The sequence below is a fragment of the Lemur catta genome, chromosome 5 (genome assembly GCF_020740605.2).
Source record: "Lemur catta isolate mLemCat1 chromosome 5, mLemCat1.pri, whole genome shotgun sequence".
Lineage (NCBI taxonomy): Eukaryota > Metazoa > Chordata > Mammalia > Primates > Lemuridae > Lemur > Lemur catta.
Window position 1 is genome coordinate 76,672,451 of NC_059132.1, and position 24,466 is coordinate 76,696,916.

The 24,466-nt window shown below is 38.3% G+C and overlaps 1 protein-coding gene across 1 annotated transcript in view; it reads right to left on the reverse strand.

The window, feature by feature from the left end:
- Window positions 1-371: 371 nt before the first annotated feature.
- Window positions 372-24,466, reverse strand: part of DCHS2 (dachsous cadherin-related 2) — a 193,307-nt gene continuing 169,212 nt past the window's right edge. Inside the window, exons 17-22 of the mRNA XM_045552629.1 lie at window positions 16,533-16,744; window positions 15,089-15,240; window positions 8,354-8,484; window positions 6,252-6,538; window positions 5,220-5,352; window positions 372-3,320 (exon numbers count right to left, since the gene is read on the reverse strand). Of these exons, the coding sequence (XP_045408585.1) occupies window positions 697-3,320; window positions 5,220-5,352; window positions 6,252-6,538; window positions 8,354-8,484; window positions 15,089-15,240; window positions 16,533-16,744 (3,539 nt within the window). The 3' untranslated portion in view covers window positions 372-696. The remainder of the gene's footprint in view (window positions 3,321-5,219; window positions 5,353-6,251; window positions 6,539-8,353; window positions 8,485-15,088; window positions 15,241-16,532; window positions 16,745-24,466) is intronic.

Sequence of the window (24,466 nt, forward strand, 5' to 3'; positions counted from 1 at the left end):
CAAGATAATGCATCTCAGGTGGCAGCCAACCACGTAAGTATTGCTACTAACAATCCTGGCCCTCAGTCAAGAACATGCATTTCTGGAAGGAATAATTATCTTATTTGTTTCTGCCTCTTGGCACAGAGTTGTGACAAATTTCATTCTTAATCTCTCATTAGATTTTCAAAAGATGCCACACCGAAATTCAAATTATGGCTAAACTCCGCAAGTGTGGTATCTGGAGGAAATGGAGAAAGGCATCTCTATATCAGAGCCACACATTGTCACTTCGTCTTAAAACTGAACTTTATCCCTCCAGATTTCCCCTGTGTCTTACTTACTATCCTAAATTCATTCCTTATTTAGCCTTTACTAATTTGTTTCAGATATAGCAGTGTAATCAGCAGCAATGTGACCAGAGTGCACACTATATTTCCATTTATTTCCATATAAACATTTTGGCAGCCAGTTAAGTCCATTGAGTCCTTTGGAAATCTAATCATACAGAAAACAGGTATAACAGAATATTATATACATGTGTGAGTCCTAAGGCTGGAATAAATTTGAGAAATGTTAATGGGTAGGTTTTAAAATCACTGACTAAATCACTTGCTTTTAGATAAGAATGAACCCAAACCTCGAGGAGTTTGCTTGAGAATGTTTTGCTCAGTCATTCATGACCAATGGTGAACACTGGTTGGCAACCCAATGGTTTTATATTTGAACTTCATCTTCTGCTTTAAGTTCCTGGCATGTACCACTTATTTGTAATCCTATTAATTCTCCATCTGACACCAGTGGAGACATGGCAGGAGTCTGCATGGTCAACAGGGAAAGAGATGGAGAAAAACTTGGAGTCATAGCTTCTGGAAGAGAACCAAGATGGTAGGGGATTGGGGAGCGTGGGTGTTTTTGAAGGCCATGTCCTGGAGTTATGGCTGGCTTTCTCGGTGGAACTGCTTTAATCCCAGGCTGGGCTACTGCTGTTATCAAGGGGGGTGGAAAAACAAGAGATTTCTTCTCTTTTGGAATGCCTGGCATATGTACATATTCATCCTTTAGTTTTGCAATATCATTAAATACTGAGGCAAGAGGTTGGAACTTGGGTTCCCAACTGAGGAGATAATCCCAGCGATAGCTGCCTCTTCCATCATGATCAGAGGTTATCTGAGTTGAAAGAGCTGCACATCTTGCTTCCTGATCACCTGAAGTAAACATAGATTCTTTTCTGACATCAGCCAAGATGCCTTCTTTTGTCTCTCTCTTGTGAACTGTCTGGGGTAACACATTATTTTGAACATAGGTGGTGCTGCAGCCCTCCCCTCGATCTCCTTCTTCAAATGCTTGGCTGGCTTCTGCTGTTTCGGCCGTGACCATCACATCAGTTTCCCCAGACAGGCAGGAGAGCTGGTCGGAGTCCCTGGGGATTCCCGAGTCTGGAACCCTGGACTCCCGGTCACTCAGCGCTGAGTCTGAGCCCTTCCTGTAAGGATGCTCATTTATCCTCTGGATTTCCTTATCTTCTGCAGTTTCTCCTTCTACAGAACAGTGGCCGCTGGAGCTGGAGTGCCTGTACAGATTGACAATGTCCTTCTCCATGATGCTTATTAAACTCAACCATTCAGGCGTGGGGGCCACAAGCACTGTCTCCTTATTGCAGTCCTTAGTTTTCTGGAAGGCCTTGAGCACGCTGGCATCTCCGGTCACTCTCAGGTTGCTATCTAAAGATGACGAGGTTTCCTTCTCATAATTGTTTATTGTGTCTTTTTGTTTGTGTCTTAAAATTAGCACAATTAGAATGCAGACAAGTAAGAGAAATACTAAAAAGGAGATGGTGAGGCTGACTGAAAAGGTGCTGGCAGATGCCGCCGCATGCATTCCTTCCGAGGAGAAAGACACATTCACAAAAACCGTGCAAGACGCAAACCTGGAGTCTGGTTTGGGGCTATGAGCAAGTATCTTCATTTCCATGGTGTCTTCTTTGCTGACTTGATTTTTTATTAGGGGAAGGGCTCTAATCAAATAAATATTTCCATTAGTTTTATTTACTGAAAAGAAAGGAGATGAAGATCCAAGGGAGTAAAGAATGATTCCATCGAGACCAGCATCTGCATCTGAAGCTTCCACTCTGCCAATCAACTGTCCTGCGTTATTCTTTTCTGGGAGGGTGAAAAAATACTGATCTTGAGTGAAAATGGGTTCAAATTCATCTATCCCTTCAATATCCACCCAAAGCATTAAGGAGGCTGTTGAGTCACCTTTGTCTTTGGCCTGAACTGTGAGGCAGTATTTATTACCATTTTCATAGTCAAGGATTTGCTTAGCACGAATATCCCCTGTCAAAGGGTCAATGAGGAAGAGATCATGATCATAAGACATTCCATGAGGGATAAAACAGGGTGACAGAATCGAATAGGTCAATTCTCCATAAGGCCCTGCATCAAAATCCAAAGCATTTACAGAACATATGGTGGAGAAAACAGGCAGATTTTCTGGAACGACACAGTTGAAGCTTGAGAACATAAACTGAGGTGCATGGTCATTATCATCTAGGACATTGACAAACACAACGGCAAAAGAAAAGTGTTTCTTTTCTTTATCTGAAGCTTGGACCGTTAAACTGAATTTTATCATTTCTTCATAATCCAGAGGTTTACTCAAATAAAGAACTCCAGTTTTTTCTTCCAAGTAAAAATGTCCCTTCTCGTCTCCAGAGATTAGGTGGTAGATGATTTCTGCATGTGAGCCCACATCATGGTCGTCTGCGGATACCACGGTGATGTGACTCCCGAGAGGGGTGCTTTCCTTGACGTGGACGTGATAGTCCGGACTGCTGAATTGAGGTGGGTTATCATTGACATCAAGTACATCTATGGATATGACGGTTGTGGCACTCAAGGGAGGGCAGCCGCGGTCAGATGCCAGAATGACAAGTTTATGGCTGGCGGTTGCTTCTCTGTCCAGACTGTGAAGCAACACGAGATAACCAACTTGCTTATAAGGATGTGCTGAATGAATGAAACTAGTTTCTACGTGGAAATGGTTCTGGGAATTACCACTGATGATGGAATATTCAACATATGTGTTTTCACGGGTCCAGTCATGGTCGGTGGTTGAAAATGTGACAAGTGTGCTTCCAATCAGGGTATCTTCACTCACACTAAGATTATAGTATTCTACTGCAAACTCAGGGGCGTGATTGTTCATGTCTTGTATTTCTATCTCCACTAAGGTAAGAGCCTTCAGGTCAGGAAGTCCACCGTCACTGGCTTCAACAAGAAATTGAACTGTTGATATTTTATCCAAAAGTAATATGGGATTGGTAGTAAATATGGTACCTGAAGAATGAGACACAGTATTTTAATATGAAATTAAATTTTTGTGATCCATTTAGTCAGCAAATGTTTATTGACTATCTACTAATGTGTTTAGCTCTTTGTTAGACTTAAGTCACAATTAACAATGACTCCAACTAGAAATGCAAAATAATTATATTTCTATTTTTATAACACATATCCAGAAGTGATAGTCATGGCATTCACTGTATGAAAAATGTGTGCTGCCTGAGGTTGCTTTTGCCACACATTTCTCTGAATTTTATTTTATATAGTAAGTTGTTCCATTACCATTTAAAAAATATATTCTTATTTGTAAAATTTATATACCATTCCACTGTCCATAAACACATGTATAGAGATAGATACTTTGGCATATTTATTTTGGAAATACTTACTGACACTCACTCTAGCCAAATGAAAGCAGTATATATGGCGACACAGAGTTAAACTATTGCTCAATTATACAAATGTCTTTCCCAAAGCTCATAGTCAATTCAGTATTGACTTGCTCACAGTCAATTTTCCCTTTACAATGAACTATATTTAATAAAGTTTATTGTATTAAATCTAGAAAAAAGGAATATATAATTTTTATAAATATGTACGTTACAATGTTTTTCTACAACAAACATCTTAAGTATGGTCATTCAGAAAGAATACAGAATGCTGATATTTAAATGCCACATTTCAATTAGAGTCCCACCATGAACTAAACTGACCTGATAACATTGAATGTTTTAAAAATACTCTAATCAATATCTCAGTGCAAAGTTTGTTGATAACACGTGTCAAGCAAAAGTGTTGCTAAGGATTGAGTGTTCCAAGGCACCACCTTGCACACTGTGCTTTGCTGTGGCCAGGGCAGCAGTGGCTATCATCTGACACCAGAGAGAGAGAGGAAGACGAAGACAGAAAGAGAGACACAGAGAAGAATAGGAAAGCCCAATTCCTGACATGTTTATATTCACGCAGTAGCCTTTCATCCACAAGCTAAGCGCCAATTTACCTCCTTCTCCCTTCCTTTACAACACCCACTGGGCCTCATACTGGTATTTTGGAACTAAATTCTCCTTTCATGTAATCCTGAGATTAATTTTTAAGTAGGGCCAGTTGTGAAATGATGCCATGATGGGTAGAGATGGGAACAACAGTGCAGTAAGTCTCAGGCCCCGTTCTTTTCTGGTATGCTCTGCTAGAGACATTGTTGTCTTAATTATTCATCTTTATTAAATTTAACTTTTAATGTCCACTCACTGTTAAACTTTCTGTATACGCTGTTTAACTGTTCTAATCTGGAATCACTTGCCTCAATGCATTTGACAACCACAAATGTCTTGCTCCCTAATAAAAAGACAAAAAGCCTTGGAAGCCATGAAATAAACCAGAACACCATAACGGTTTTTACTTAGTAGACATGCTTGAATAATTTTCATTTTTTGATTATTCTCGTTTTTATTGAATAGATGATGCTATTACTGAATTTTTTTGTACTTGGCTTGGGAAGAAAGCCTCCAAACTCGAGTAACGTGAAGTCCTCGGACTAAATTAATCCCTTGGACATCATTTTGATCCCTGTTGAGGCGGGGGATAATTACCCAACCGTGCTTGGTTGAGCAGATGAATGGGGCATTTATCATACTGGGGTCTCTGAATTTGTTAGTATTTACCAGAAATCTAACCAATTCCTTTTGCTTTCCAGCCACTGAAACGTTAGAGAAGAGAAAAAACACTGGTATTTGCTACTGCGGTACTTGATGTGAAGAGAAATAAGAAAGTGGTGCTTCTAGTCCCAGGGGGCAGAGGTGGGGGGCTCTTTTAGGGGCATTTGGGAAGGATCATTTTAGGTTTCCATCCTGTACCTCCAACATACGTGCACTAATGCCGCTGTAAGTTACTCACCATTCACAGGATCAATGAAGAACGCCTTAGAAGAGGAAAGGATTCTGTAAGAAATGTTCTCATTGCTTTCTATGTCTGTGGCTGACACAGTCAGCACTGAATACCCCACAGGTGCTGATTCAGGAACTGTGACCTGAGGGGAAAAGAGGAAAAAGGACGCTGTGCTGAAAGGCTGAAGATATTTCCCCAAACAGGTCCATAACACGAGGTCATCTTATTCATTTTGATTATGAAAACCATACAATACAACCTGAATTTCTCAGATATATCAATTAATATATAGGGTTGACATATATTTTAAAACTGTGTTAATAGTCCCCAGATTCAGAAACAAACAAAAGAAAGAAAATTTCATACCGTTTTGATTTTTGTTATGAAAAATTTTCCTTCTAAGCTATTTTTATATGGCAGAAGGTAGTTAATACAGTCACTAATACACATTATATACCTTGCCTAATCCAAGCAAGGCTTCACAGGCGATCACTACTTGGGTTAGTTTCCCTCTGTGCTTACACTTCAATCTTTCATTTGCTGCAGTCACCTGTCCTGGCCTCCATTTCCAGCCGCTAGGTTGAATGCTACCATTGTCCTTACTTCTATAAATATATACTAAGCTCTAAAAACTAAAATGCCACTTTAGAATTTGGTTCATGATTTTTTTCCTGCAAAATGTTAATCAATACATTCTAAAAATATGCTTATGAAAGAAAGAATTTGCCCAAATTATCTTCAGATAATACAAACTATCTTATCTGTGGCTTAGCAAATATTAGGCAAGTTTCAACTATTATGAACAACTGGACTCCAACCCCTAAAGACTTAAAAAAAAAGACATATATTTAGTAAAACTGAATTGAACGAGACATTCATTTCCACCTGTGCTTACAACAGCCTCGTGATATTAAGTACAAAACCTGCAGCATTATTTTAGGCACTAAGAACAGTGAATACTGTCTACCTAAATTAGTTTGTCAGCAATGGACATATTCCCTGTTCTTTCTAGGTTTGGCTGTGGTTTCAGCCTCTCTTTACCTGATAGAAATCTTGAGCAAACACTGGCGGGTTATCATTGACATCCAGCACACGCACTAGGAGTGCTCCCTCTGCGTGGTGCACTGAATCAGAAATTTGGATGAGCAGCTCATAATCAGCAACTTTTTCAAAATCCAGTGTTTCCACCAACACCACTACTCCAGTGCTCTGATCAATAGCGAACTTGGCTCCAGGATTACCCTCTCTGGCGAAACTGAAGGTGAAAGCTGGATTCAAATCTGCATCATGAACTGACACCCGAGTCACAATGACACCAGGCAAAAAATCTGAAATAGTCATGAGCACTGTCAGTCTCCATTAAAATTCATCCTCAGAGATACATTTCTTTAATAATTCAATCCAAGCATTTTTATTTTAAGGCCAACATGATTTGCTTTTTCTTGGCTCGATTTCTCGTACAAAGCTCATTATGAACTGAACAAAAACTCTGAAGAATTTATGAGCCCAATAAATGTGAAAATTTACTACTGAGTAGGGAATTGAGATGTAGGGTATACTCAATTTTAATATTGCATTTTTTTTCATCATATGCTTACAACACAATTCCGGGACCAAGAAACATTCTGAGCCACTTATTTGTACTAACTAGTTTCTGTCAAAATCATACCCTCATGGGGATGTGGATGGGAGGAAAGGTATTACTCAGAACAATAATACAAAACATAAAATTTTGAGAAGTAGGACATATTTAAATGGACATATTTGGGTATTGAAGTTAGAGTTAGATGCTTATTTCCTTGTATTTATTTTTGCAATATTATTTCTTTTGGGGGGGCACATGTTCTGCTTCCTTCTCTTAAATCTGACTCTTGAAATTATCAAAACTATAGAAAAACAAAGTACACATATTACTAGCCGTGAAAGCAAATCTCTAATATTTTTCACACACAAAAAAATCACAAAATAGATGACATGCTCAGAGTCTTGTGCACCCCATGTGTTCTCCAGCCTAAACTGCCCGTGAAAGGGGACTTTGTTTTTAAGCTTACAGGTATGGGACAGGTGGAAAGAATATGCCAAAATATTCAGAATAGTCCCACTGTATATAAGAGTCATAATTTTCAGTTTTCCAGCTTGAACATTCTTGATGTTCACCAACCACACCTTACCCCATTCAGTATGATTTGATTTATGAAGTTTGTTCTTGTGATATATTTATACTGGGCACATTGCTGTATTTTAACACTAATGCATGTACTTAAAAATAATACCTTCAATAAAATCAAATGAAAATACAGTAAATATGCGAGAGGCAAAGCTGGAGAAGTTTTTTATTAGTAGATATCCCTATGTATAGAGGTTTCTGGTATGTATTCCTCTGTGAGAGGTAGTGATGATTTGTTTGGAAAGTGACTATAATGAAATGGTGGAAACATTTTAAGAAACAATTTGGTATTTAGAGTGAAAGGAGAGAGGCAAGTGAGGGGCCACCATTATTTTCACTTCAACTATAATGAGTTGGGCTGAGTTTTACCAGTGCAGCCACTGCACATGGGCAACTTTGGGTTCACAGACTACGAAGTCATTGAATAACTTACAGATCCAAATAATGAAGATTAATCAGTATATCACTTAAAATTTTATATTTCAACCGCTACCATTAGTGTGGTACAAATGTTGAAAGTTAGGTTACTCTAGGGGAAAATGATGGCTTTGTGCAGCCAACATGCAATTAATTCACTTCACTCATTAGTGTCCTGCAAAGGTCGGCAGAGGTGTGAACTTTGCTTCTTCTCACAGGAGGGTCACAATGGTTATCATGATCCACAAAATATGCTTCTTCATCAAGTAGATTTAATTTTGAAGAAATGTCTGTACAGATGCTGGGAGGAATGGCAGTTGGAGCATGGGGACTTGGCCTCCCATGGATCCGAATGCACATCCCAGCTTTAACATTTAACCCCTTTGCTGTTTGATATTTAACTTATGACCACCCATTTTCTATTCTGTAAAATGAAGATAAAAATTATCTAGCTTGCATGGCTGTTGTACTCATATTTAACATAGTATTTGGCTGAAAAAAATGGTCAATCGTATTATACAAGTTAATTAAAACCATGATTCCAAATTGGCACACTTACTTTCTGCAATTTCCACTGCTTCAGAGGGGAGAAAAGCTGGGGCATTGTCATTTACATCAGTCACCTGTATCTCGATCAGGGTTGTATCAGAAAGCCTGGGCATCCCTTTATCTGTGGCTTGCACAATCAAGCTGGTTTGGAAAAGAATCAAAGAATGTTATCCACCATCCAGGAATTGGAAAAACAACATAAATATCAGATATCTAGTTGAAAATTTTAAAATGAGCTGACTAGCTGCTCTTATTTCTCCCCTGGCCTTTTCTAAATGGCATCATTTAAAATTTATTTCATAAGAATGGTAGCCTGAAATTTATTTATTTTTGACATGTTTAGAGAACCAAATCCAGCAAGCAACCAGAGGTCATGAGGCATTAATGTCCAAATGAATGGGCTGCTTCTGGGAGCCACACTGTAAAATTCAATCCTGTCCTACTAAGAACCACCTAAAAAATACAAACACCAATACCTGTATGTTAGATAAGTAGATTGTCTCAACCTTGCTACATATTTCCATCTTACTGCACCAACAAAAGATAGAGCCACTAAAAGAGTGCTTTGTATTGATATTTTTTTGATCCAAATTGCAAATCAATCAAAACTCTAGAATTAAGAGAAGGCACCACCATGATGAATACACACACAAAGGATGCATGATTGGCTAGGCCTGTAGAGTTCAAAGCCCATGATCTGAAAGATACTGCAGTGATTCCATCTCTCTTAGATGATGCTACAGCTAGCTTCTCCATCAACCAAGCTACAAAGCTTATTACTGTCCTCAGCATTCCCCTTTCTCTCACCAACCTTCCAACATCCAACTAATTATGCATCTTATCGATTTTATCTCCTGACTGTCACTTGGATTAGTGTTCCTATCCATTTTGCCCCTACTTTCAGAGCATCAGATGGGGTGATCAAATATTCTGTTTTGCTTGGGACTGAAGGGTTTCCTGGGACATGGGACTTGCAGTGTTCTTAAAACCAGGATAGTCTAGGCAAACTGGGAAATGGGATTTTCAGTGCTATAGCCAAGAATGTCCTCGGAAAACCTGGACAAGTCAGTCTCTATAGCCTCAGCCCCTCATCATTTTCACTTGGAATGCTCTATCTGTACTGTATCCTTTCTCACCAGGAGTGCTTGATAACTTACCAACTCCCTTGTGCAAGTCTCATCTGCTCCATTCATCCCCCACATTGCAGCTCTATTGCTCCATGTGAAATCCTAATTTGAAAACTTGGCCTCCCTATTTAAAACATTTCCTTCACTCTCCATGTCTACAAGAGGTTTGTCCCAGCCCAGAACATGTACACATGAACTTCTAGGTCCTGGCTTCTGGCTGCAATCCCTGTCCCTACACTCTCTTGGTTTTTCAAAGCTCATATCTCTGCCAAGTGATCAAATGACCTCTCATTTGATCTGAATGCCCCTGTATCTATTCCCATAGCACCCTGTACATTCTTCTGCCACAGCAATCATCATTCTTTGTTCTTAATAATTTGTCTGCCTCTCCCATAAGTTCTTTTGGGTAGAGAGCTGCCTCACTTGATTTTCTTTAGTTAAGTGTTGAGTGCTGGTTTCTCAGGGCTTTCCCAGGGTCACATATGTTACATGACAGAGCCAGGATTCAAGCCCAGGTCTTCGTCACCTGGAAAGCTGGGGTCCACTGAATGATACCCCTTGAATTTTCCTCTCTTACTGCGTATATATCACACCCTGATGTATCATCATTGGCTTATTTTTCACTCCCTCTAAATCCTATGAAGGCCAACAAGGCAGCTGACTAATAAAATGAGTTTTGAATGAAAAGATGCTCTTTAATTTAGAAGTGGTTTAGTCTTATCTAGTTGTGGAGACTACCTTTTGAGGAACTGTGCCTTGGAAGTTGACACACTTCTACTTTCTTTTCCATCGTTAGCTCACCTAATAAATGTTCTTTCTCTTTCCAATCCAAAATTTTAAAATGATGTAAAGTAAGCATCAACTCTTTCTTGGTTTGAATGCCACTTAATAGCAAAGGATCACTGTTTATCTACCGTTCATGAAGCACACAGACTGCCTTCTTCTACACTCTCAGTTGGGATATCTGTAGCACAACCACCCGAATCTCACACTTCTGGACCCTAACTTCTGGAATAATTCCATGGAAAGTTTATTTTTTTAGTATGAATATCAGTCAGGTACATATGGAAATATTTTAGCACAAATAATCAACTCATAATGCTTTCTTCTCCTGCTGCCTGCCCCTCCCTATTTCATGTAAAGTCTCAGCCAAGACATCAAAGTTAAGTAAGTTTCTGTCGACTCTTCTGTAGATGTAATCACCTTTATTTTCACAATGTTACAACTTCAGGAGCTCTACAGAATGCCTCATCAGGTTAAAAAAAAAAACGAGACTCTTTGATATGGAGGGAAATATTAAGTTTCAAAATAAAGGGACAACTAAAAGGTTTCTCAATGGCTTGAAGAACAAATAAAAAATGATGAAGGTAGATCCTCAAGCCATCTGTGATGGCTCTCTCTTTGGCAGTCATCATGAAACTGTTGGTTGTGCCCTATCCAACTGGCTCCACGTTCCAGAACTGTTGAGCTGATTAGTAATATCAGCAGACGGTATAAATGAAATTGATCAGACTTAGAACAGGCCCATACTAAGCATTCTAAGGTCAGAGCATATTTTTCCTATTCTACCAACCATGGGAAGGTTCTTTTACCATTTTAAACTTTAAATTAGGCCTTTGACCAGATAGGATTTTTTTTCAATTTTAATAGATTTAGGGATACAAATGGTTATTGGTTAAATGGATGAATTGTATAGTGGTGAAGTCTGAGTTTTTAGTGTATGCATCACCCGATAGTGTATATTGTACCCAATAGGTAAGTTTTTCATCCGTCATCCCCCTCTCACCCTCCCCTTCTGAGTTTATATCCAGTGTCCATTCTGTCACTCTGTGTGTCCATTCTGTCACTCTGTGGGACCATGTATACCCACTGCTTAGCTCCCACTTACAAGTGAGAGTAAGTTTTTCTGTTCCTGAGATACTTCACTTAGGATAATGGCCTCCGGTTGCATCTGAGTTGCTGCAAAAGACATTATTTCATTCTTTTTTTATGAGTGAGTAGTAAGCCACGTAATCTTTATCTACTCATCAGTTGACGGGCACTTAGGTTGATTCCATGTCTTTGCAATTGTGAATTGTGCTGTGATAAACATACAAGTCCTTCAAAACTTGTCTGCCAACCTCTTTTATCCCCCACACGTAGTTGCTTCTCAGGTGCACTGTGACACTTGTAACTTCCAAGCATACCAAGCACTTTCACATACCCATGCCTTTCCTCGTGCCTTTTGCCCGCAATGCCTTTTATTCCCTTTTCTTTGAGTAGTCAACAGCCTCGGGTTCTAATCCCAGCTCTGCTCTTATGAGCCATCTATTTTGGAAATGATAATTAACATCTCAGCCCATTTCCTACTTTGCCTATATAATTGCTTTTTCTTATTTCTCTCAAAGTCATAGTAAGTATTCAATGCAGAATAGACTGTGAGTTTAGCATTGCTCCTGGTGATAATTTTTCTTTCACCTTGGATGTTTATGCTACAGAAATGGAATTTTTAAAGACTGAAATGAACTCTTAGTTGTCTAGGACTTTTTGTTCTTTTTTATTTAAAGTCCTCCAAAAGATTAAAAATCTCGGCCCTAGAATATTAAAATTATATGAATATCAATCACCAATTTAAACAGTGATAAGTGGCTCTACATCAGTTATTAGTCAAGTAGTGGAAAGCAGTGATTCAAATTCCATTTTTGTATGTTCACACTTAAATATGTGTTATTTCACAATTGCAAGCTGGGGCTTATTTGTTAATATTATTTTAATTTTTAAATTTTTTTTTCTATTTTGTATTTTGTAAATGTACATGCATGCAGTTTGAAGATTCATTCACATCATATAATAGGAAGCCCTACTGAGATCATTCATATGGGCTAGAATCACATTTCACCATTTAGTAGCTTCATATTCGTGTCCAAACAACTTTAGCTCTCTGAGTTCCAGTTTCTTCATTCTATAAATCATGTCTATTAAATGAATTCAATTAGACAAATAAATGTAAATCTGGAGCTCCATAAATGGCAACTACTATGATTATTAACATGCTTTCTGCTATAGATTTTATTGAGACTCAATTTTTAAGCTTCCTGAGAACAGGATTATTTCATTTGTCTTTGTATCCAGAGCCTCATGCTTGGTAAATAGTATTTATAAATTCAGAAATATCAGTCAGACAGGAATGAACACCTATTTTATAATTTGTAATCATGTTTCTACTGAATTTTCTTATAGGTGGCTTAATATGAAAAGTAAATATTATTTAATACATTTATATTTAGTAGAATCATACTGACATTCTCTTTTTTCTCAGCTTATATTTTAAAAGAAAGGGCTGGAATTGGAAATATTTTCCTCATTTAGACAAAACAGCAATACTTCAAAAGTAAAGAAAAGTTGAAAGCTAAATGATACTGTTTCTAAAGCATTCACTGAAGGTGTAGCAGACTAGGGAAAAACCACCCTCTATTTCTCATTGCCTTAAATATCAAGGAGAGCACTAAAGAGAGACACTAACCACACTGCAGGCAGAGTTGTGGGTGGGTCTGGAGAGAGCCCAGAGAGGCAGAAGGTTTAAAATATTTTTTTGCTTTGTTGATGGTGAAGACTGTGTGTGTGTGTCTGTGTGTGTCTCTCTGTAGCAGTGTGTGAGGGGTTCAACTTCTCCCAGTTCTTGCTTCTCCCAGCCGTGAGTTAAATCCTTCATGGGGAATGGGAGAGAGGCACTTTTAAATATTGTGACCAATTTAAGTGTAGCAAACATAGAAACTATGATGCAAGTAGGAAAATTTGAAAAGTTAGATTTAATTGTTAATTTGGCTCCACTGGGTAAAAAGAATGCTGTAACAAAAAGTCATTGCAATCTGAAAATGCTTAGTTCCTAGAACATAGCAGACGATCAGTAATCTCTGAATCTGTAATCATTCAAATAGCAACGAGACTGAGATTCACCTGCAGTCATCCATGAAGTGGTGGTGTGGGGTGGGGATGAGCTTCATGCTTACAATTATTATAGAAACAATGTAGCACGGACATGTTTTAACATATTCATACAATAAGCATCATAAACATTAATTATGCTAAAATATGACTAAAAAATTCCTAATAGTTAACACAGGGTAAGGGCTTAAAATTTTAAAATACTTCTGAAGTTATATTTCAAAATATGTTAAAGCAAAAAACTAAACACTTAATCAAACTTTTAGAGTTGGGAGGTTTTCAGAGGTTAATTAATCCGATCACATGGTAAGAGATTCCATTTTAATGAGCTCCCGTTGCTTCACCACAGGAATATATTGTACTTTCCTCATAAAACATGAAAGGAGTCTGTCATGTGAGGTCATTGACACTCGCGGTCTTTGGTGCACTGTCCCCGTGTTTTCCTTACATGGGAGGTCTGCTTTGTAGCCGTATCGGGGAGGGAGTGGGACTTGGAAACTGAGGACCTAGGCACAAGTCCACATTGATCCTCAAGTTGTTCTGTCACCCTGAACAAGCCACGGTATGTCTGTTGCCTTGTCAGTAAATAAGAAAATGCCCACCTTAATGTCCTCATATGGTGGTTGTGAAAATTACATAAAATACTCTTAGGGCCAGGCCTCTTGGAAAAGCATACAAAAATATGACACACATATACAGAAAGCTTAGTAAAATGGACAATAAGAAAGCCAAGCCTCTCTTTGACCACAGGCTGCCTGACCACTTTTCCAAAAACAAATAACGTTAACAGTTTTTTTGTGTGTTTTCTTCCAGAAGTATTCTAAGTATCTGGGGGTGCTTTTGCTCAAACAGGCTTGCTTTGTAAGCACTGTACTGTATCTTGTTACTGCCTTAGTCACATAGCCCAGAGCTCTGTCCCCATCAGCACACACAGATGTGCACCTCTTCCTTTTGTAAAATCAGTTTCATGGTATTGCGTGGAAGGGCTGTGCCAAAATTCCTTAAGGAGTCCCCACTCATGGACATTTTCAGTTTCTTAAGAGGCATTTGCTTCTACAGATTGTGATGCCATAAACATCTCTGTGTGTAAATCAAGACTTTCGTAGCTCTGATTTTTAAAAATACTGAGAAGACTTGTCACACTATTACTCTCTCCTTTATTGAGTTCTGTGTAAGGCTGGCATATCTTGGACTCTAGACACAAAGTTTTAATGTTGACCATGTGCTTTTAATAAGATCATCCCTAGCAGAACACAGTGCTGCAGCAGGACCCTGAAAACAGAGTTGTACTTTCCTATACAAAACAGGAACAAAGAATTAAGGAGCAAAATGTCAGTTTTCACTGTTTTTAAAAAACAATAACAACAAACATTTGCAGAGGGCTCTCTAGTTCAGTGGGCATCTCACAAACATTATCTTTTTAATGTCCCTCATTTAGTGCCTAATAGCATCACAAATTCATAAAATCTTAGAACTATTAACAGCAGGGATGTTAAAGTTGTTCTATTCTAATCACTTTTTCCAAATACACATAATTCCTGAGACTATTTTAATATATCAGAAAGGGTGATCATAAATTGCATCAAAAGGAAAACTAAGCTTACATCACAGGAAGTCATGCCCTAACTGACAGACAGTGTTGTCAGAAAGCAGACAAGAGTAGTTGATTAAATGGATCGGAATCCTGGACAAACCTGTAGGAACTGGTGAACTCAAAATCTAGAATCGCATTTGTTGTTACCACGCCGCTGAGCGCGTCAATCTGGAATGCCTCGTCTTGATTGCCAGAAAGAATGGAATACTCGATTAGGCCGTTCAACCCACTATCCAGGTCAGTAGCGAAAACCTGTGAGGAATCGACTCTTCTGTTAGATAAGATTTATTCTGCTAGACGGGTTAAGCCTGTTTTGCAGAGAAATGAATTATGAAAGCATCACAGATTGTCAAACACATTTTAAAGACAATGATGAAAAGAATCAAACAGCCAAAGCTGGCATTTAACTTTATAATAAAGTGGGAGGTAGGGAAGGAAACTTTCTGCATACTCATCCAAAGGATGTCTAAATAACTTTCAGGAAGAATGGCACGTGTTTTTGAGCTATAATTTTATGCAATAGGAGGGATTACTTGAAAAGAATCTAATTTGCTTGAATAGAAGATTTCCAGTGATGTATATGGATTCACACTAGCACCAGGAAAGGAAAGAAATGTTATAGAAAATCTCCAAAGAGTGAATGATAACTTTTTGTGTTTGTTCTTTATTTCCTACTTAAAGTATTACCAATAAAATAGGCCAGGTGTGGATTTTTTATCTTGTATTTAAAGTTTCATTTTAAAGGGATCTTTAAATAAACAAAACAAAACCTAGATTTAGTGCTAAAAAATTTAGATCCTGATAATGTATTTGATGGGTTGTCAAAGTAGTGATTGAGAATAAAACAAAAGTTTTGCACCGTTTTTCGTCATTCTGCATTAAATTTTAACACTAAACCAATGATGTTAGTGGGTTCAAGATCTTGAGAAAAAGATGACAGATTTATTTATTTAATTTTTTACTTTTAACATCATCTATGCCCCTCAGCCTTTGCAGCATCACAGGAGGTTGGGGATCTCTTAACGCCCAGCTTCCTGACTACTAAGGATCAATTCTATGGTGAAGGGAAACGCAAAAATGCAAATATCATTCTCCTGTGAAGCCTCACACTTGTCCTCCAGGGATAGTTTGTGTCTTGCTCCCCTATTCTCGTGACACTAAATGCATGCTTCTATTATAACAATAATTATATGACATTTAAGTTATACACTTAGATTCCGTACTTCCCCACCAAATTGTATGTATTTCTAAGGCTAGTGATTTTTTGTGCCCCTACAGAGTCCCTATTAGTGCTCAGCAGAGTCCCTAGAGAAAGCAGGGGGGAGGCAACTGAGCATTGAATGAACAGAGAGCAAAAAAAGTACACGCAGAAACTCAAATTTCCTTCCATCTAAGGTTTCATCCAACCCATCAAACATGTACATGCCTTGGAAACATTTAAATTTTAATTGATGTGTTGGACATAGGCCTTAGATATTTTGATATACATTGACCTATAACGATTCTCTCTCACAGAGAGAGAGAGGGAGACGTATTTCTGTTACCTGTATGACGTGAGCATTGTGGAACTGGCCCTCAGACACTGATGCTTGGTAAACACGTTGCTCAAAGCGTGGTAGATTATCATTCACATCCTGGATCAAGACTGCTACTTTGCTGTAGGCTCTATGCCTGCCACTTTCAGCTAAAACTATGAGTTGTACCTCATTTCTGACTTCAAAATCGAGAAACTTGGGTTCTTTCACAGTGAGCTGTCCTATTTTTGTTTTCAAGGAGGAAAAAAAAAGAAAGTGATGTTGTAGTTATTTTTTTAAAAGTCCCAAATCACCTTTGACTCATATGCTCACATGGTCACCTGCCCCTCCAAGCCTCCCACGGGCTGGACTCCCTTCCCCACCAACTGGGGCCATTGCGAAAAAAGTTGAGATCTCACAGATATTTGTAGCGTTCACACATGCAGAGGGAAACAAACTGTGAAATATCTGGAATCCAGGAGCTATCTCTTAAGTCATCCTTCTCTCTCCATATCTAGCCCATCACCAGGTCTGGAAAGTCTGCCTTGCAAACATCTCTTGAATCCACCTCTCGCAGCCCCGCTGCTGCCACCCTCCTCCAAGCCACCAGCATTTCCCACTTTGTAACTGGTTTCCCCCAATCCAGTCTCCACTCTGAATTAAATAAAAGACAACGCTGTCATTACCCCACATAAAACTCTTCAATGGCCATAACATGCATCTGTTCCTTGAAAGCACATTTAAGAGTCATCATGCATGTTTCTGCCTGCCTGGAACGGCCCCCACATCTGTCCTTCCTCAGGGATCTTTCCGGACCACCCATGCTTGTACCTTCACTATGTCAGCCCCCAACAGACTGTCCCAAAGCACTTGTATTTCTGGGAGGCTGTATCATCACTTTGTTCACCTGTTTTGGTCCTTGTATTCCTCTGGGTTTGTAAGTGTCACAAGGTGAGGACTCTTGCCTGTCTGACACACACAGTCATATCCCCCTCGTCTAGCCCAGGGTCTGGCCTGCAGAAGGCACTCAGTAATACTTTTACACCCTCATATAAAAAGCAGAACCAGGTTAGGGAAGTGGAATTTGGGGGGTGATGTCATGCTCTAGTTTCCCTCCCAAATTAAGAAATTTACTCTCTTAACATAATTTCCTTTTCTAGATTTACTCTGTTTTTTTTCTCTACTTTACAACAAAATTTATAACTCAATTTATGATTATTGTTTACTAGGCTTTAACTGTCGGAAATTCCATAGAACAGAGATTCGCTGAATGAGCACTGACCTGGAATTAGAGAAAGTTGAAACCGAACATAAATCCCAGATCTAGCTAGTTAATTTAGGTCAATTACCTGGCTCCACCACCTATTAATTTTGTGACCTGGAATAGGTTATTCAGGTTACATAAAGCTGAGCCCCTTTTTCTGTAAAATGGGGATATTAACAATGACTTCACAGGGTGCTGTGAGGAGCAAGTGACATAATGCATGTTTGGAGTGTCTTTGCAGTGACGTGTAGATTCCATGATGTTCTACCCATGTCTGTCTGCCCCTGCATCATCACGTATAGATTTAATATCTTTGTGAACTCCAAAATTAGAAAGATAAAATTTAATAGCCATAGACTATTAGAAGTTTGATCTTCTGGTGAAAGAATCTGAACTCTTTCTGGAAATACGGCCTGGAAGCCACGATTCTTGCTGCTCTGTGTGAACCGGCTTTCCCAGATAACCAACTTAGTCCAAAAAACTTCAGGCCATCCGGTACCTACTTGAATTCTAGTGCAGATCGTATCCAGTTCTAATACTTCATCTTTGGTATTGAGTGTTTTGGGGGAGATTTTATAACTTATAGTCCATTAAGAAGAAATTAATATGTATATTCTATATTAAGAACTAGCTATACTACCAAAATTTAAAGTTTCATAAACTCATTATCATTTTTTTACATCAGATTTAGTTATCATCTTAGTACTGGAACAAAATTACTTTCACAAACCACAGGCTGTGGTGACCAACAAGCCTGACAGAAAATTTAGAGTAGTTCTAACTTTTGGCAGCTAGAAAATCATTAAGAAGCTTTTGGTAGTCTGGTGACTAAAGAAGAGGGTCTTGAGAAACCTCTGTGAAACAAGGTTTGATTCCTGCACCCCCAAATGGCTCAGGGGCCCGAGTCTGAGGTGGGTCCAAAGCTTCCACACGGATCTCTCTGTCCACCAAATAGAGCACTGGGCTGGGTATCATGTTCTGTTACTGTTTGTAAAAGAAAAACACAATAGAAATGTAACACTACATTGCCAATGTCACTTAGTAGAAAATGTGCCAATTATAGTGCAGATCAAAGTGGATTTTTTAATAAAAGGCTTGTGTTTAGGCTTTGATAATTGGAATTTTGCACTTGGAATGGATCTCCAGTTCTAATGCTTTCCTTGCTTAGTTTTTATTTTTGGCCTAATAACTGGCATATGCTGTGAAAGTTGTGCAAGTAGAAAAGACAATAACCAGTCTGTGGGATGATTCCAGTCTGGCACACCTACGAGATCCATATTTTGCCTTAGATGCTCCATGTGTATTTTTCTCAAAGACATCAAGGATGTTGTACTGTCATCAGAGAGATGAAAGGGCTACTGGGTTCTAACAGTATGGGCAGAAAGCCACATTTTCCTAGAATAAGAAGCCTCACAAACACCCACTTCATGTTCATGCTTATGCTATGTTATTATGTTATATAATATAATAAGTTATGTAATAACTTGAGAACAAAATAGTAGTAATATTAAAGTAATATTAAAGGACGAAATGATGGAATACAGTCCTCAGATGGGACACGCTTATGATCACAGAATGATTACCACCTCTGCAGCAACACTCTGTGAGTTAAAGAGTCAGCAACTTCCGATTACAGTGTTCTTCCAAAAGGTTTTGGCTAAAAAACCGTCAACTTTCAAAGATCCCCAACCATTGATGTCGCCTCTTCCTGACATCCAACCACTGAAATCATCCAGAATGATCCATAAATCACCCAAAGCAGATGATCCTCCCTCATCGGCTACACAGAAACTTGACCTTTTTTTTGACATCAGTGTTGGTTGGAAAAAAGAAAAAAATCTCATCTGAGAATTTATTAGTTTAACCCTGGATTTGTGGTAGCCATACTATCATACTTATATACATATATATTTTAAACTCTTAGGCATTAAACATAAACTGGTTTCTCCCTAATGATGTCTCCAGGTAAACTGCAGAAAATAAAGCAAATACTCTCTAAAGGGCACAAATTCAACCCAGGCTTCAAAAAAATCCTCAAAGAAAACGTTTCAAGGACAATGGGCAACTCATAGTCTACAAACACAAAAATCACAGAGAAACAAGTCACCATAAATGGCAGCAAGCAAATCCACAGACAGCAGACAGCAAAGCTGCAAAGACTTAAGATGCTGGAATTATTGGACACAGAATTATTATTAATATCTATGTTTAAATATATAAAAAACATGGAAATATGAGCAAGAAACAAGAGATTATTATTATTTTTTAAATACAAAGACGAGTTGAAAAAGAATCCAAGAGAACTTCTGGAAATGAAAAATAATGTTCCCTAAGCTGAAGAGAAAGACAAAAAGATGAAAAATAAGGAAAAGAGATGTAGGAGAGAGTCCTATGGCCCAATATTTGTCTAATTGGAGTTCCAAAAAAAGATACAAATAAATGGCATTTAGATCAACAGCTGACTTCTTAATACAAAAATGGGAAGCCAGAAGACAGTAGAATATATCTTAATATCATGAGAGAAAATAACTGTGAATCCAGACTTGCAAGACCAGCAAAAACATATTTTACAAACAAGGATTAAATAAACACATTTTTTAGATAATCAAAACCTGAGAGAGTTTACTACACAGACCCTCACTACAGGAGATACTTAAGGCAGAAAGAAAATGATACTAGAGGAAAGTCTGAGAAGTAAGGAAGAACAGTTAACAAAGACATCAGCAAAGATCCAGCTAAGTCAATTGAAAAACACTAATAATGCCTAAGTTGAAAGAACTAAAATTATGATCAGCAGAAGCATGTACATTGAAAAAGGAGTATTTGGAGATAAAGAATTGCATGTCTGTCGTATTATTCAGGAACAAGATATTGATTAATGTTGGACTTTAGTTATATGTGTTAAAATAGTTAGACTAACCACTAAAAGAAGAGAAATAGTTATATAACTTCCAACAAACACAGGAGAAAATGGTCATTTTCAGATAATGATGGTATATGTCAAATGTAAAGAAAAACGTTGGAGTGACTAAGAGTTTACAAGTTTGCTAGATACAAAATCAAAAGACAAAAGTCAGTTTCAGGGATATGAACCAGTACTGTCAGAAAAAGGATAAAGAACTTAGGCCAAATGTAACAAGAGATATGCAAGCCAATATGTATCATTCTTTGCTATTCCTCTTTAACATGTAATGGTTTGTGCACTATATGTCACAGTAAAAACATTGAACAAAAGAATAAAGTATTATTAATAATAATTGAAGAGCACACAGCATGATTCTATTATCAGGATTAAATCAAGGTAAAAGTAAGTAACATATTGTTTGGAAAAGCAAATACAGTGGGAAAATTATAGCCCACAAGAAAGTGATCAATACTAAATTGAAGTTACTGATTACCTCTGGGGTGAAAGAAGAGAGATATGAGGTAACGCATACGGTAATTAGCTCAATTTAGCCATTCCACAGTGTATTCATAGTTCTAAACAACAACAAAACAAAAGGAAGAAAAAAGAGAGACATAAAAGAGAAGGGGCACACAGAGACTTCCTGAAGTTCTAGTACGGTAGTCCCTCCTTATCTGGGGGGATACATTCCAAGGCACCCAGAGGATGCCTGAAACCATGGATAGTACAAAACCCTATAGATAATATGTTTTTTTCCTATACATACATACCTATGACAAAGTTTGATTTATAAATTAGGCACCATCGGAGATCAACAAGAATAATAATAAAATAGAACAATTATAATAATATACTATAATAAAAGTTATGTGAATGTGGTCCCTCTCTCTCTCCAGCTATTTCTCTCTCAAAATATCTTATTGTGCTGTCCTCACCCTTCTTGTGATAATGTGAGATGATAAAATGCCTACATGATAAGATAAAAGTGTGGTGAATGATGTAAGCATTGTGACATAGCATGAGGTTACTACTGACATGTCATCAAAAGGAGGATCATCTGCTTCAGGTGACCCTGGATCATAGAACCATGCTGTTGATGGTTGGGTGTCAGGGGCAGACAATGTTGATGGTTGGAGACCCTCAGTAGTGGAAGGTCTTTTGCCAAAACCTTTTGGAGTAACATTGTAATCACAAGTTGCTGTCTCTTTCCTTTTAACTCATCAGTGTGTTGCTGCAGAGGTTGTAATCCTTCTGTGATCATACGGTCGACTTTAATGTGGCAATCCGAGGATTATATTCCATAATTTTGTCCTTTCATATCTGTGCTATTCTAAACACTTCAGCAAATTTTAGTAATGTCCATGCTGCTGATTCTGCTTCAATTTCTTTATCTTCCTCTTCCTCTGTAGGTGATTCAACAAGTTCTTCCAGTTCCTCATTTGTTAACACTTTTGGACACTCTTCAATATGTTCTTCCACTTCTTCATCAAGCATGTCAGCAAGTCTTTCTCCACCAACTTGTCTTGCCATGTGAATGATTTTCCTAATTTCTCCGTCAATCCCTGGGAAGCCTTTAAAATCATTCATAACTTCACTCCAGAAGTTCTTCCAGCAGGCATTTTCAGTTTCTGGTTTTAATTCATCCATTGCAGCTTTAATGAATGTTATTGCGTCAGCAATAGTGAATGATTTCCAACATTGCATTATGTGCAGATTATGGTCTGTAGCAATTGTTGATCAAAGAGATCAAATACCAGGTGGGTGTATGTGGCCTCAACAAACCTAATGATGCCCTGGTCAAGGGGCTGATGCAATGAGGTTGTATTTATAGGTCAAAATACATCCTGGACATTTCCATTTGCACAGTAAACAGATTCAGGATGGCCAGGTGCACTGTCTATTATTAATAGGACTTTAAATTCCAACCCTTCCTCTTCCAAGTATTTTTTTACTTCTAGGCTGAAGCATTGACGGAACCAATAAACAAGATGAGTGTCACCCATGCAATATGATCATGTTGCCAGAACATGGGCAGATAATTTTGTTTTTGTTTCTGAGAGCATGTGGGGTCTTTGCTCTGTTCACTACACCCGATTCTATCATACACCCTGCAGCACTGCCACACAGCACCAGAGTTAATCTGTCCTTCCATGTTTTATGCTCTGGTGCTTCTTTTAGGCTTTTAAAAATGTAGGTTCTATTGGTCATCTTCTTCCAGAACAGCCTGATTTCATTTCAGTTGAAGACTTGCTTTGGATGCTATCCTTTCTCCTTAACCAACTTCTTTAACTCTGCTGGAAATTTGGCAGCAGGTTCCGTGTCTGCAGATGCAGCCTCTCCAGTAATTTTTATGTTTTTCCATTGAACCTGTTTCTGAATCTGTGTAACCTTCCCTTACTTGCAGTAGATGATTTTGTGTCATTCTTTTCAGGAGTTCCCTGGCTGACATCTTCATATAAGCTCAATGCTTTCTGGCGCAGCACATTACCCTCAGTTGGAACACGTTTTCTGTTCATATCTTCCACCCACAAATTTAATGCCTTTTCCATCTTAACTAAGTCCTTCTCCCTTATGGTGGCTGTAAGTTTGCATTTTGAGGTGCAACAGCAAAACTAGCACAAATTTCTTTTTCCTTTTTCATAATTTCACAGATAGATTTGTTCTTACCGTAGATCTTAGCAACCTCAACATATGATTTTTTCTTTTTCCTTAAGTCAATAAATTTCAACTTTTCACTTAAATGAAGCATTTTATGGCTTCCCTTTGGCATGTCTGAATTGCCAGTATCACTATTCTCGCACTTTGGGGCCATCATGAAGTTAAAGGATTACTTGAACACAAGCACTGTGATAACCATGACAATTGATTTGATAACGGAGATGGCTACTAAGCAACTACCAGGCTGGTAGCATATACAGTGTGAATCCACGGGACAGAGGGATGATTCACATCCCAGGCAGGATGGTGTGAGATTTCATCACACTACTCAGAGTAGTGAGCCATTTAAAACTTACAAATTGTCTATTTCTGGAACTTCCCATTTAATATTTTCAGATGGGTTACTGAACCCTCAGAGACTGAAACCGTGGGTGAAAGGAGACTACTATAATGTGTTATTTCTGAACATGGGTGGCAAGTGTATGGGTTTTTATTTTACTATTGTTTATTAAACAATTTTATGCATTTTCACCTACCATCTTGTAGATATTTCATAATAAAATTTTTAAATGAATTCAACATAATCACGTATTCAAAAAATAAAGAAGTTTCTGTGGATGATCTCTTTGGACTGACCTTAGGCAGATTTTTATCTGTATTTTAACGAGAGACTCTAGAAAAACTAAGGTCAGGCCTGGGCCATATTAGGAGTGTGGTGGCAGAAGGATTTGGATAGCCTGGGAAAATATGCAAACTCTGCTACTTTCCTTTCTTCTTAAACAAATCCCCCAGAACCCTCAGACACCTGGACTACAAGAAAGTTAAGACTTGGTGATGTTCATGAATGACTGTTAACAGCAGGATTCCTGTGCATCCTTTAACCCAGTGAGAGGGTGAGGAGATGAAGGCTCCTAACAGGCTATCAGAAAGGTTGCTGACCAAAGGCTGTGTGGACCCAAAAGTCCTAACACCACATAGGATGAGAGGGCATTTACCTCAGAAACTACTCCCTCTCAATCCTTCCCATGTGCATGGAGTATAGATTAAACAAGGCAGCTGTATGGCAATGTAGAAGTTATTAAAAACATTCTCCTTGAGGTTTGACAATGAAGCAGTAGATATGTATCTACTACATAG